The sequence below is a fragment of the Gracilinanus agilis genome, chromosome 4 (genome assembly GCF_016433145.1).
Source record: "Gracilinanus agilis isolate LMUSP501 chromosome 4, AgileGrace, whole genome shotgun sequence".
Classification (NCBI taxonomy): Eukaryota; Metazoa; Chordata; class Mammalia; order Didelphimorphia; family Didelphidae; genus Gracilinanus; species Gracilinanus agilis.
The window spans coordinates 229587181-229601755 of NC_058133.1; the positions used below are offsets into that span (position 1 = coordinate 229587181).

The 14575-nt window shown below is 34.1% G+C and overlaps 1 protein-coding gene across 2 annotated transcripts in view; it reads right to left on the reverse strand.

Moving 5' to 3' along the window:
• The window catches only part of RPTOR (regulatory associated protein of MTOR complex 1), a 547237-nt gene that overhangs the window by 304755 nt on the left and 227907 nt on the right, over positions 1 to 14575 (reverse strand). For both annotated transcript variants that reach the window (XM_044676205.1, XM_044676204.1), the window contains exon 6: positions 3263 to 3438. In XM_044676205.1, the coding sequence (XP_044532140.1) occupies positions 3263 to 3438 (176 nt within the window). The remainder of the gene's footprint in view (positions 1 to 3262; positions 3439 to 14575) is intronic.

The following is a 14575-nucleotide window of genomic DNA, read 5'->3' on the forward strand; positions in this document are numbered from 1 at the left end:
GGTTTCCGGTTCCGGTTCTTTGGGCGTGGGGAGGCCTACGTCTCCACGCAGAGAAGAGTTTAAATCTCCTGGGTTAGGAGGGAGTGGCTCTCTTGGCCAGCAGACTCGGGAGGAGACAGGAGACAATTATGGTTAGGCGGCAAAGTTTGAATTCTTATAAGCGCGTGGTCTAATAACTTTATCTATCAGCATGGCTTTAATTAAAATACTAATATATATATTTATATCAGCCTTTATAATTTTTTATATTTATAAGGATGAATCATGCTTCCTGATACTTAGTAGAGAATTAAGAGCCTGTTGGTATAAAATGAGACACATTTCAAGATATCTATTTTTAAACAACTTTTTTGTGAGTATTGAATATTAAAAATTACTTATTTGTTCGACAAGAGTATTTACTTGGGTAGGCAAGTGGCATAGATGAGAAGTGGGGAAAAGTGATTGATATGCCTCAAAAAACTGAAATAAAAAACCACGAACGAAATATTTTTAAAATGTACAGCAGAAAAGTGTTCTATATCCTTTCTGATTAGACAAATGCAAATCAAAACAAAACAACTCTGAGGTACCACCTAGCAGATAGACCAATATGACATTAAAGGAAAATAATAACTGTTGGAGGGGATGTGGCAAAATTGGGACACTAATGCATTGCTGGTGGAGTTGTGAATTGATCCAACCATTCTGGAAGGCAATTTAGAATTATGCTCAAAGGGTCTTAAAAGATTGCATGCCCTTTGATCCAGCTATATAACTACTGGGTTTGTATCCCAAAGAGATTAAAAAAAAATGTTTGTACAAAAATATTTATAGTTGTGCTTTTTGTGGTGGCAAAAAATTGGAAAACGAGAGGGTGTTCCTTGATTGCAGAATGGCTGAACAAATTTTGGTATATGATAGTAATGGAATACTGTTATGCTATAAAGAATGATGAACCACTTGATTTCTATATGAACTAGAAAGACTTCCATGAATTGATGTGGAATGAAATGAGCAGAACCAGGAGAACATTGTACACAGTAACTGAAACATTGTGGGATGATCAAATGTAATAGGCTCTGCTACTAATAGCAATGCAATGATCAAGAATAATCCCATGGAACTTATTAAAAATAATGCTATTTACATCTAGAGAAAGAACTAAGGGAGTAGAAATGCAGACGAAAAACATATGATTTATCACTTGGTTATATGGGTATATGATTTGAGGTTGTGGTTTTTAAAGATTACACTATTACAAATATGAATAATATAGGTTTTGATTAATAAGACATGTATAAACCTGTGGAATTGCTTGCCAGCTCCAGGAGCATGGAAAGAAGAGGGGAGGGAGAGAACATGAATCATGGAATCATGGAAAAATATTCTAAAAAATAAGTAATGTGGAAAATAAAATGTCCAGCAGATAGCAGAATGAAGTTCAAACAAACAAGAAAGTCAAGTGTCAGTATTTCCATGTAAAATTTTACATACTGAAAAAAACCTGAATATGGTATGGCCACTTTCTCATTAACACCACAGATCTTCCAAACTAACATTTCCTCTTTTCTCTAATCATGCAGCCTCAACTTTAATTAAAGATCTTGTCATCTATTCCTGAACTACTGCAATAGCCCTCTAGTTATTCTCCCTTTCTCAAATCATTCCCCCTCACCTAACAACATTCTCAGCTGCCAAAAGGATTTTACAGTGTCTGATCTAAATACCTTCCCTGCCACCCCACACACCAAATTTCCACAAGCAGCTTCCAATGACCAACAAGATGAAATATAAAGTCCTCCATCATTGAAAGCACCTTTCTCCTTTTCTAGCCTTCTTATATTTTACTCCCCTTCATGCATTCAGAAATCCAACAACATCAGCCTCACATACATTACTGTTCCATACTGGTTTCATTATTTTTGCAAGAGCTGTCTCCCATACTCAAACTCCCTTACCTTGAAGACACAACTAAAATCCTACCTTCTACAAGAGGTCTTAGTTAATGCCAACTATTATTATTGCCTTCTGCTTTCAGAGAACATTCCACCATCTACTCTGTGTATAAAAGTTTATGTGCCAAGATATTTACATTTGCCTTCCCCATTAGAATGTAATCCTTCAGAACCTCAGAAGAGATTGTTTTTGTCACATTCTCAGGGCTCAGCACAGTTCCTGCCAAATATTAAGCACTTAATAATTTTTTGACAGAATGATTGACTTATATATACTATATTTTTTCTATACTTATATATGGAAATAATCATGTTTGTTGATGACTATTAAGTTCATTTAAAAACACTTAAGAGGAAGAACTCTTTAAAGTTTTCCTTTCTTATTTAAGTTCCTCAAGAAAGCTACTACATTGGGGGCAGCTGGGTAGCTCAGTGGATTGAGAGCCGGGCCTAGAGACGGGAGGTCCTAGGTTCAAATCCGGCCTCAGACACTTCCCAGCTGTGTGACCCTGGGCAAGTCACTTGACCCCCATTGCCTACCCTTACCAATCTTCCACCTATAAGTCAATACACAGAAGTAAAAGGGTTTAAAATAAAAAAAAAAAAAAAGAAAAAAAAGAAAGCTACAACACATATGTCCAATTAAAAAAAAAAAAATCAAAACCCCTACACACAGAGGCTAATTATTAAAGAGTAGTACCGTGACCAAATGAAAAAAACAAACTTGATTCCAAAGCGGGAATTAGGCAACTCTATCATTAACTTATGGAATCTTAAAGAAGGTCTGTGATCTTTGTGACCATCACAGAAGAAAATGCTGGTAAAATGTTCTGAAATTCTAAGAAGGAAAGAACTTAAAAAACCCCCAATAAAATTAAAACTAATTCTAACTGAAGTACATCTTTAAATCAAAATATATTTCACTTTATTCTTCAGGTTTATATGTAACCAAGTTCCGGAAAAAACATTCCTTAGTACTTACTAGTGATTAAGGCCTCTTAAAATGATCCCAAACTTCAATTTTAAGAATATTTTTGGTACTATTTTTAAAAAAAGCTAGACATGTAGCTGTTCTCTGAATAAAAGGTTTCTTTAATTTCTAGGAGTAAATCTCTTACTCTGAGCAAACCTAAGTAGAAATTTTGAATGCAAAATATATTACAAGGAGATCATATTTTCACTTTTGTGGTTTTGATTAGTAAGATGCAGTCCAAGCAACATTCCTGATAGCTATATAATTGACCAATTCTAGGAAGCATAGTATGATGAAAATTTCTGGGTCAACAAGTCCTAGAATTCATATCTCACTCACTAGGGACACTTACCATCTGAGCGCAATTTTGATAGGTGTTGTAAGGCATGATGTGAAAAGGTCAGCTGGAAGGTCGGGGATCATAGGTAGTAGTTCATTCGCTTCACATGCTGCTAGCTGAATGCAGTTTTTCATTGATGGGGGCAAAGGCATCTGGGCAAGTGGATGACTTGGGTTAATTGCAGCTACCTATATAGGAAAATGTTAAAGAGAAAAAAAAGATGACTCATTTCAAGAATAACTTGGAAAATACATCCTAGCACAAAAGAATGAATCAGCTATGACTGGTAGCTTTGGACTTTTCTGTGGAGGTTTTTTGTGTATTGATCTCAAAGATTTTTTTCTGAATTGATTACAGGGCAATAAATGATTGTGAGACCTGCCATCTAAAAATTCTTTGTTAACATACTGGACTAAATTCAGAACCAAAGTCAAATGTACCAAATCTTAGTTTTGAAATGCAACCATTATGATCAGTCTGTCAAATTTGAAAAGAAATGAGTAATTTACTAATATGCAATAGAGAAAAATATTCCTTATGTTTCTTTTTTCAAAAGAAAGGCAGGGAAACCAACAGCAGTTCTGTTTTCCTCTTTACAACTTAAGAGAGATGGAATATATATAGGTAAGAAAATATACATAATTTGCACAAACTCTCTTTGCAGTTTCTTCAAAGAGCAATTTCTCAGATACTTGGTTGGGATACTCCAGTGTTAAAGCTGAATGCTATTACTAAGTATTCAGATTAGTGATTTGGAAGAAATTAGGTAATTCTGAAAAAGAAGAACATTATAAAATAACCTTGCCCAAATATAATAATTTTGGGTTATTATACAGTAACATATTAGATTTTTGATAAAGAAAAAAATTAACTTGCCAGGAAAATGGGAATAATAACTGCCCTTTCATTATTAAAATAGGAAGTATATTTGAAAGCATTATAAGCAGTTATGAAGAAAAATACTAAATATATATACATATATATACATACACATATATAATCCAAAATATTTTCTCATGATTACATGAAGTAAAATCTCAAGGTGTGAAAAGAAAATGACCATAACCAATTAAGGTGCTTCAAATGTAATGTTCTAGAAAGCCAAGACTCAGTAGATGAAATCATACATGTGTACAGATACACCTGTGGTTTAGCAACAAAAAAATTTATCTCTCTTACCTAGCACTTTCAACTATCACTGTTCCCATGCTGCCAAAAAGAATATACCCAAAGAATTCAAACAAATTCTAATATTTTCTAAACAAAGCACAATTAAAAGAATAAATCTGTTTTGAAATCATGCAATGAATTCAATTTTCGAAGTGTTATTCCATTTTTACCATGAGTATAATCTAGTGTTTAGTGCAATAAAGAAATTCCATTTATCAAATAGTAAATAGAATGGCATCAATGATACCTGCAAGATGAATAAAATTACACAAATCTATTGGGTGAAGTAATTTCTGATTTTGCTCACCATTTACTTTTTACACTCTGAAGAAAGAACAAAATATGGCAGTTCACAACAGGTTTTTTTTTTTCATTTGCAAGAAAAAATGAGATTTACAAGAATACCTAGCATGTCAGTATAGTGTACTGAAGGCTGTTTATGAATAATAGATTTCTTGTTGAAAATAATTGTGTAGAGGAAAATTTCATAACTAGTTTTGTTCAAAAAAGTACTTTGGGGGCAGCTGGGTAGCTCAGTGGAGTGAGAGTCAGGCTTAGAGACAGGAGGTCCTAGGCTCAAACCCGGCCTCAGCCACTTCCCAGCTGTGTGACCCTGGGCAAGTCACTTGACCCCCGTTGCCCACCCTTACCAATCTTCCACCTATGAGACAATACACCGAAGTACAAGGGTTTAAAAAAAAAAAAGTACTTTGAACTGAAAAGAGCAAGGTAGACATACATAAGAAATAACTTGCTTTAGAACTGGCCTGTGAATCACTATCAGGTTATGTGGGATCCACAAAGGGAGTAATTTATGATCTGAAGTGAATATATCATGTTGTACCCAAATTTTAATACTTAACCCAGGTTCATGGCCAAAGGAAGAATCACACTGACAATGCAATATGCAAGAAGAGGTTCATTCTTTACTAGCAATAATAGCTAGGGTCCCTAGGCAGAGAGGCTTGCCTGAACGACCCCTTGGAATTCTCAGCCAAGAGTTTATATAGAAATGTTTGGGGAAGGGGGTTGGTACATACATAATTATCAAGGTAGTGTCAGGGACAGGTGGTCAGGAAGCATGGGGGGGGGGTGGTTTCAGGGACAGGGGTCTGGAAGCATTTGGCAAACATACATTAAATAGGCAAATATTGTAAAGCAGGCAAACATAGACAAACATTCCTCAAGAAGGTTAAGATAGCTTCAGTTTTAGGTTTATGATAGGGGGAGATAAGGAAGACTGTGCTGGGAAACCTTGGGGTCTGGGGGTAGCTTGCCCAGGCCAGAAATAGTTCAGTAGACTGCCAGACTGATTTTTAAATCCAACAATCAGAGCAGGAAAATCTCAGGAATCACTCTAAGAAAATAAGATTATAAAATACCTCCCCAAATAAATCGACCACAAATGTAAATGCAGGACATGAAATAAAATAAGAGGGTAGTATCATAGTCAAATAAAGGACTGAAAACAGAGAGTCACAGAAAGAAGTCCTTCAATAAACTAGGTCTTTTAATCTCTAAATTACTGGACCACTCTAGAAAGAGTCCCATCCTCTTTGCTATTTATAGACTGTTCTCCCCCAGCATCCACATGCAAGCTAGAATATGAAGCCACATATCTAAACCTAGATACCTACTACCAACTAGAGAGGGAAAATTGAAGACCTACATTTTTTCTTAATGACCTTCAAAGAGTTATCATTATTTAAAGAAAATGAAAAGATTCATTTTCCCTAGAGCCTGATAATTAAAAATAAAAGCCTTCCAAAGTGAGCAATGTGGTATAGAAAAGTTCTAAGATCTGTACAGGTTCCACATGCAAGAATATGTAATTTTTTGAATAACTAAAAGGCTACCATTATGAAATTATAGGACAAGAAGTACTTGGAATATCATGTTACAATGGCAAATATTTAACTGTTTTATGATGTGCCTATCTTTTATGTCTATCCATATCAGTATGATTATATTATAGAACTTCATCACAAACAGGACATCTTTAAAAAGTTACATGCTTTGTTGATCTATGACAAAGTAGGGTCTAAAATGGATACAAATTGAAGGGATGAACAAGGTTAACTATATGTTGGGGGAGGAGGGATACTGTAATGAAGCATTATCAATTTTGATTACAAGTGTTATAGAATCCAGATTTTAACTGGAAAAACTAAATGAGATAAAGATGGAAATAGATAAAATAATAATAGCCATGAAGCTTTAATTTTCCCCTCTCAGAAGTAGACAAATTTAAATAAGAAGTTAAAGAGATGAATAGAATCTTGGATAAGTTAAAAATGATAGATATCTGGAGAGTCCACACACACATGCATAAGTCCAGTATTAGATCTAACCCTGAATATACAAAGTTCTGGTAAAACAACAATGGTTTAGAGAGCATAAATATTCTGCCAAAGTCTTATTTTTTTACTTATAGTACAAAGAAGGTAATCCTACATTCCTGAAGGGCTATGTGGCATTGGAATAAAAGTTCTACTGGATATGACCAAGCTGAAAAAATCTTGATTTTGGAAAGAATATGGTCCTGGCAACAGAGTGTGCCTGCTGCCTGAGGACCAATAGAGCTAAATTTGGCCTGGTAATGTATGTTACCTAAGAACCAGACTGGTAGTTGATCAAATTAAATGCTGATAGAAACGTGGAGAAACAGGCCTAATATTACATTGGTAGAGCAGCTGTGAATTGTATTTTTTTAGAAAATAAGAGAGAGCTATAAAGCTATTCATGATTATTGACCTAAGGACCTAAATTCTATTATGAGGATTAGGCCCTAAGGCAGTGATGGGCAAACTACAGCCTACAGGCCAGATTTCAGTCCCCTGAAATATTCTATTCCCCCTCTCCCATTATTCCTAATCTGACGAATACAATGAGTAGGATCCGATACAATGAAACTTCAAAAGAGTTGCCTTAGAAACAGATGGACAGATGAGTATTTCCTTTCCTTTGGCCCCCTCTTTAAAAAGTTGGTTAAAGAGCTGTGCATTTATTAAAATATTAATGGAAGCCTTGTCTGTTATGATAAAGTAACTGGAAATAACACAAATGCAATGATTGGGAGAAATGGCTGGAAAGATTGATTTGTGAATGTAATGAATAATATTGTTATTAGAAATGACGAATATTGGAAATATAAAGAAAATATGGGAAATCTATGAAGACATGAAAAGAGAATAAGAATAATAAACACTATGATTATATAAAATAGCTACAAAATCAAGAGAAAAAAGTACCAAAGTAAAACAAATCCAGAAGGAACTCAAAAGCAGAAGATGTTTATATTAGCACACACATGTAATTTACATGTCTTTAAATAAATTTAAACAATATGGAATTTTGGATTTTGCACATAACTATGTTGATGCATTTGTTTAAACATTTTTTGCTGTTGGTGATGGTTACTAAGTATATAATAAAAACATTTGAAAAAGTTACATACTTTGGAAATATGGAATGTATTGCATGAAAAGATGGATATAACTTAGATATATTTAGTGCCTTGGGGAGGGGGTTGTTGGAGGGAGAGAATCTTTTTTTAGGCGGGGGGAGAGAATCTTAATCACAAAATGTCAGAAAACAATTGTCAAAAATTGTTTCTAAGAGCAATTGAAAAAAATTTTTTGCCACAATTATTTTCTTGGATTCAATTAAGATATAATAATAGTCTACTCTAATCCCTGGGGGAAGGAGGGGAAATAATGCTACATGCTGAATTTAAAAAAGATGTAAACTATAAATGATGATATAAAATAATATTCCAAATAATCAATACGAGAAATTAAAAATCAAAATAACTCTGGGATTTTACTTCTCAGCCAATAAAATGGCAAAGATGATAAAAAGTAAGAAACAATCAATGTTGGGAGGAGCATAGGAAAACATACTAGTAATGTATTCATTGCCAGTAGAATTATAAATTATAATATAATTATAAATTATATGAATATAAATTATAAATTTAGAACCATTCTAAAAGGTTGTTTAGAAACATGTAAATAAAATGACCACAATTGCCTATATCCTATGGAAGAACAATTCCATTGTTAGGTACGATATATCCCAAGGATGCCACAGACAATAAGGAAGGCTCCATATACATAAAAATACTTAGTGGCACATTTTGTGTTAGCAAAAAACTGTATAAAAGGAGATATCCACTGACAAGGGAATGGCTAAACAAACTATGGAACATAAATATAATGGAAAATTATTGTGCGATATAATAAGATGAATATGCAACCTAGTGTTCAATAAACCCAAAAAATCCAAGCTTTGAAGGTGGGAGGATGGAGGGGCGGAGGAGGACTCATTATTTGACAAAAACTGCAGGGAAAACAGGGATAAAGTAGGCACAAACCAACATTTCACATCATATACCAAGATAAAGTCAAAATGGAAACATGATACACAAATAAAGGGTGAATCTAAACAAATCAGAGGAACACTGAATCAATTGCTAGATCTATGAATATGGGAAGAATTCATGACCAAACAAGACACAGACAACATTATAAGAAGTAAAGTGGATAATTTTGTTTACATTAAATTTAAAAGGTTTTATATAAACAAAACCAATTCAACCCAGGAATCAAATAACTGGGGAAAAATTATAGCAGGTGTCTTTGATAGAGGCTTCATTTATAAAAAAAAAGCAGAATTGATTTAAATTTATAAGAATACAAAACATTTCTCAATTGATAAATGATCAAAGGATACGAGTAGGCAGTTCTCAGATAAACAATTAAAACTGCCTACAGAGACATAAAAAAAAAAATGTTCCAAATCACTATTAATTAGAGAAATGCAAATTAAAATAACTCTGAGATACCACCTCACACCTATCAGATTGGCTAACATGACCAGAAAGGAAAATGATAAATGTTGGAAGGGGTGTGGGAAATAAGAGACTGTTTTTAGATATACAGAAATGGATATTTAGAAATACACTGTTTTTAGAGCTGTGGATTGGCCAGACCATTCTGGAGAACAATCTGGAACCACACTCAAAGGGTCATAAAACTATGCATAGTCTTTGACCTAGCAATGCTATTACAGGGTTTGTATCCCGAAGAAATCAAAGAAAAAGGAAAAAGAATATATATGTACAAAAATATTTATAGAAACTCTTTTTACAGTGGCAAAGAATTACATTGAGGGGAGTGACCAACAGTTCTTTCTATTGTGGCAATTTGTTTTAAAACTATTGGGTCATAAGAAATGATGAACAGGATGATTTCAGAAAAACCTGGAAAAACTTATATGAACTGATGAAAAGTAAAGTGAGAAGAACAAGGGGAATATTATATGCAATAAGAGAAACACTATTTGATAGTCACCTGTGAAGGACTAAACTATTACCAGGAATGCAAAGATCTAAGATAATCACAAAGGATACATGATGTTTTCATATCATTTCATAAGTTATCCATGCTCATAGAAAGAACTGTTGTAGTCTGAATGCAGATCAAAACATGCTATTTTTCACTATTTTCTTCATGAATTTTTTTTGTATGTATAAGCGTCTTCATTCAAGGCATAAGAAGTATGGAAATATGTATTACATAACAGCACTGGAATAACATATAAGATTATTTACCATCTCAGGGAAAGAATAGGGAAGGAAGGAGAGAGAATCTAGATCGCAAAACATCTAAAACCAATTGCTAAAAATGGTTTCCACATATAATTGAAAAATTAAAAAAAGATGAATATGATAACTTCAGAGGAGCAAAGTTTTGCATAAGTTGATTCAAAATGAAGCAGTCAGGAAAACAATATAAAATAACTTTATTAATGGAAACGGATAGAATATGACATAATGAATGTTGTGAAACTTTTTTCTTCTTTAAAAAATTTTTTTATTATGTTTACATGATTTATTTTCTTTCCCTCCCCTCCCAGGGCTGACAAGCAATTCCACTGGGTTGTACACATGCTATTGTGAAACCATTAAAAAAAAAAAACAACAAATGCAAGCCTGGTCTCAAAAAAGGATTATGAAAAGAGACTTCCCCTTGCTCCTTTCCAGAGGACTGATAGAGCAAGATGGTCCATAGGGTGTAACATGGCATATAAAATCAAAATTTTCCCCATTGATTGATTATGTTCTTTAAAAAAATTCTATGTTATAAAGGATTGCTCTCAAAGGAAGATATAAGAGAAAAACCTAGGTGACATAAAAACAAAAGCTAACTAATAGAAATATTTTAATGGCTATAAAAAATTTGTTCACAATTTCTACCTTCAAAAGAATTTGTGTGTAAATTTCTCCCAGGGGCGGCTGGGTAGCTCAGTGGAGTGAGAGTCAGGCCTAGAGATGGGAGGTCTTAGGTTCAAACCCGGCCTCAGCCACTTCCCAGCTGTGTGACCCTGGGCAACTCACTTGACCCCCATTGCCCACCCTTACCACTCTTCCACCTATAAGACAATACACCAAAATTAAGGGTTAAAAAAAAATTCTCCCAATAGTTTTTTAAAGTACCAAGTACTTAAAACTGTTAATGTACTTTTATAGTAATTTTTCTCTTTTTCCCTTATAAGAACACATACCTACCTAATTTTATTCTCATGCCTTTGGTAGGGTATCACTTTTTAATATGTGGATATATATAGATAACAGGGTTACAAGACTTAACTAAGGTTACAAAATTACTTGGAAAGACAGAATTGAGATGTTCATTCATTTTGCTTCTCTTTCAAATTTTTCTTATCTGCCAAAAATATATGCTACAAGGTTTAAAGAAAAAATGGCAAACTATTATTGAATACTTTTAAAAGACATTCACACAATTAATTATAAACTCAGAGGTATGTAAACCCATCATATTATGTTATTGTGTTTATAATGTTTTTAATGCTTCAACTTTCCAAATAGAGGCCACGAAAGATATGTTTTATTAAAAACCTATTCTGCTACAAGGACAATAAATCCTGGAGCACAATGGTATACTTACAAATAAATCAAGGCTTAAAGTTTGTTATGAACCCTGTAACTTTTAGCATAATTGCTTTAAAAAAATTAGTAAGGAAACAAACAAACAAAAAAAAGACCAGAGCTCTTTTTCCAGCTATACAAATTAAAAGACCATCAGCAAAATCAACTTGTACCACCCAGAAAATTACTTCCTAGGTCTATTGTGACAACCCTGCTAAGAAATATGATTGGTTTGGGTACAATTTGAGTTTAAAGCTCATCAAATATGAGTCATGAGGAAAGATGCGTGGAGCCTAACAGATGTGTCAGAACAGGCTTCACATACAAGTATTTCGTTGACGGAATACATTGTTAGAGGCATCCTTGCAACAGCAGCCAGGGAGTTATGCTTTTGCGTAAATGCTACTCACCTCTTGTACTCTGAATGATTTATGAAAATAGATCTATCCCCCTCTTCTCCCCAAATACACACAGAAAAGGAGGTGGCAGAAAAAAGAAATAAACAGGAAACATTATAAGAATGTGGAAGACGACAGGAAAACTGGGACAAACAGGAGAATGAGATCTACTGTTCCCCCAATCTGAAATTGAATCATTTTGAAATTGTATTGCCTCAGTCCAAAAAGAAGCAGAATGCCATTATTAATAAAACATAACCACTAGTTAAGGCATAGTACTCTAAGAACAGGTTATAAAATTTCTAAAACCCATCAGTTTTTATGGCAGTTTTAATCTAAGAGTTTCAAAGTTGGAAATGACAACTAAAGCTTAACACTGAAAACATGAACTGTTTTCTTTGATACCCCTAATGGTCATTTAACTTCCGCTTGAAAACCACCAATGATAAGGAATTCCATTCCATATGCTCCAAAGCAGTCGATTCCATTTTATGATAGTTATAAATTATATAAAATTTTTCTTTATGTTAAAGTCTGCCCCAAATTTTCATCTTTGTTCTGTCATTTAGAAACTAGAAGCACAGACCATATTTCCTTAGAATGAGAACACCACCTTTGAAATGGAGAATTGATCCTGATCTGCTGAAATCAATATGCTTAAAGGCAGCCCTTTTGCCCTAATAACAATGTTGGAAAGACAAAATAAGATGCACTATTTCTAACTGAATGCTAAGTCACTGGACACTTGTATTTATCTTTCTCACAGTCACTCTTTATCCCTCTTCCTATCTCCTAGACTGACAGTTTTCTCAAAAAGGATGCCTTTTAGCACAATATGGATAAGTTCTTATTATTGGACTGAAGGACTTTTAAAAAATTCTCGAGTCTTGGATTCTAACAGATGTGTTAGCACAGGCATAACACTCAAGTATTTTGCTGAAAGAATACATTATGTTAGAAGTATTCCTGCAAATAACAGCAGTCAGAGATATCCAAAACCTCCAGAGATTTTATACAAAAGTCAATTCTTTTACTCAGGAAATTCTTTTAAGATAGTAATCTTGTACCTCTTACGTTCTCTTCTACAGATTAAATAACCTCAGTTCTTTCAATCAGTCTTCCTGAAGCAGTATCCAAGTACCATCACCATACTATTTTCCTCTCCTAAGGATTTATGATGATGACATCATCATCATCATCATCACCACCACCTTCATATTTAACATTAATATAATGTTTTAAGGTTTGTAAAGTGCTTTATAAATATCTCATTGGAATCTTACAACACCTCTGGAAGACAGGCATCATTATCCCCATTTCCCAAACTGAGGCAGACATAGGTTAAGTGACTTGCCAAATGTGACAAGAGTTATTAATTCTCTGAGGCTAGATTTGAATCCTAGTTTTCCTGACTCCAGGTCTAGTGCTCTAAACACAGTACTACCTGGCTGCCTTTATCAGTGGTCGAGGTATTTTTTAATATATAGCATTTAGAAATGGAGAGAATACTTGAAATGTGACTTATTGGAGTAGAGAACACCAGGACTATCACTTCCACCATTCTGGACCCTACACTTTTCTTGATTCAGCCTAAGATTTCATTAGCTCTTTTAACTACTAGACCATGTTACTGATTCATCCTGAGTTTGCAGGCTACTAAAATTTCTAGCTCTTTCTCAGGAACAACTTCTCTGTAGCTATACAAGCTTCACTATATATAAGCATAGGTGAATTTTAAGAATAAAATTTTATTGAAATCTTTGTATTTTATAACACCTAAATTTCCCCCCTCTTTCCCTAACCCTTTGCCTTCCCAGAAACTCATTCCAAATAACAGAACTTAAGGGAAAATTTTTTTCAATAAAGGGGAGAAAGCACAAGCAAAACCAATCATTACATCAAAAATATCCAAAAATATACTTAATATTTTATACCCCTATACCAGTGATGGGCAAACTACAGCCTGCAGGCCAGATGCAGCCCCCTAAAATGTTCTATCCAGCCATGAGACATTATTCCTAATCTGATAAATACAATGAGTAGGATACAATACAATTAAACTTTGAAAGAGTTGACTTAGAAACAGACTGATAGATGAACATTTCCTTTCCTTTGGCCCCCTCTTTTAAAAACTTTCCCCATCACTGTCCTATACCTGTAACTTCCACAAACAAGGAAAAGGAGGGGAATTACACATATCTTTTCACATTTCTTCTTTAGGATACACTTGTTCTTTGGGATTTTGTAATTTATTTTCAATTGTTTTGTGGTAGTTCCACTTTTCATAGCATTACACGAATTAACCACGATTTGTATACCTATTCCCCAGTGTATGGATATCTATTTTTGTTTCCATTTTTCTGCTATTACAAGAATGCTATTATAAATGTTTTGGTGCACATGGAGCCTTTCTTTTAATCAATGATCTCCTATTAATATAAGTAGTAGAACTGATCCAACCATTGTGGATGGCAATTTGGAACTATGCCCAAAGGGCACTAAAAGACTGCCTGCCCTTTGATCCAGCCATATCACTGTTGGGTTTATACCCCAAAGAGATCATAAGGGAAAAGACTTGTACAAAAATATTTATAGCTGCACTCTCTGTGGTGGCAAAAAAATGGAAAATGAGGGTATGCCCTTCAACTGGGGAATGGCTGAACAAATTGTGATATCTGCTGGTGATGGAATACTATTGTGCTCAAAGGAATAATGAACTGGAGGAATTCCATGTGAACTGCAATGACCTCTAGGAATTGATGCAGAGTGAAAGGGGCAGAACCAGGAGAACATTATACACAGAGA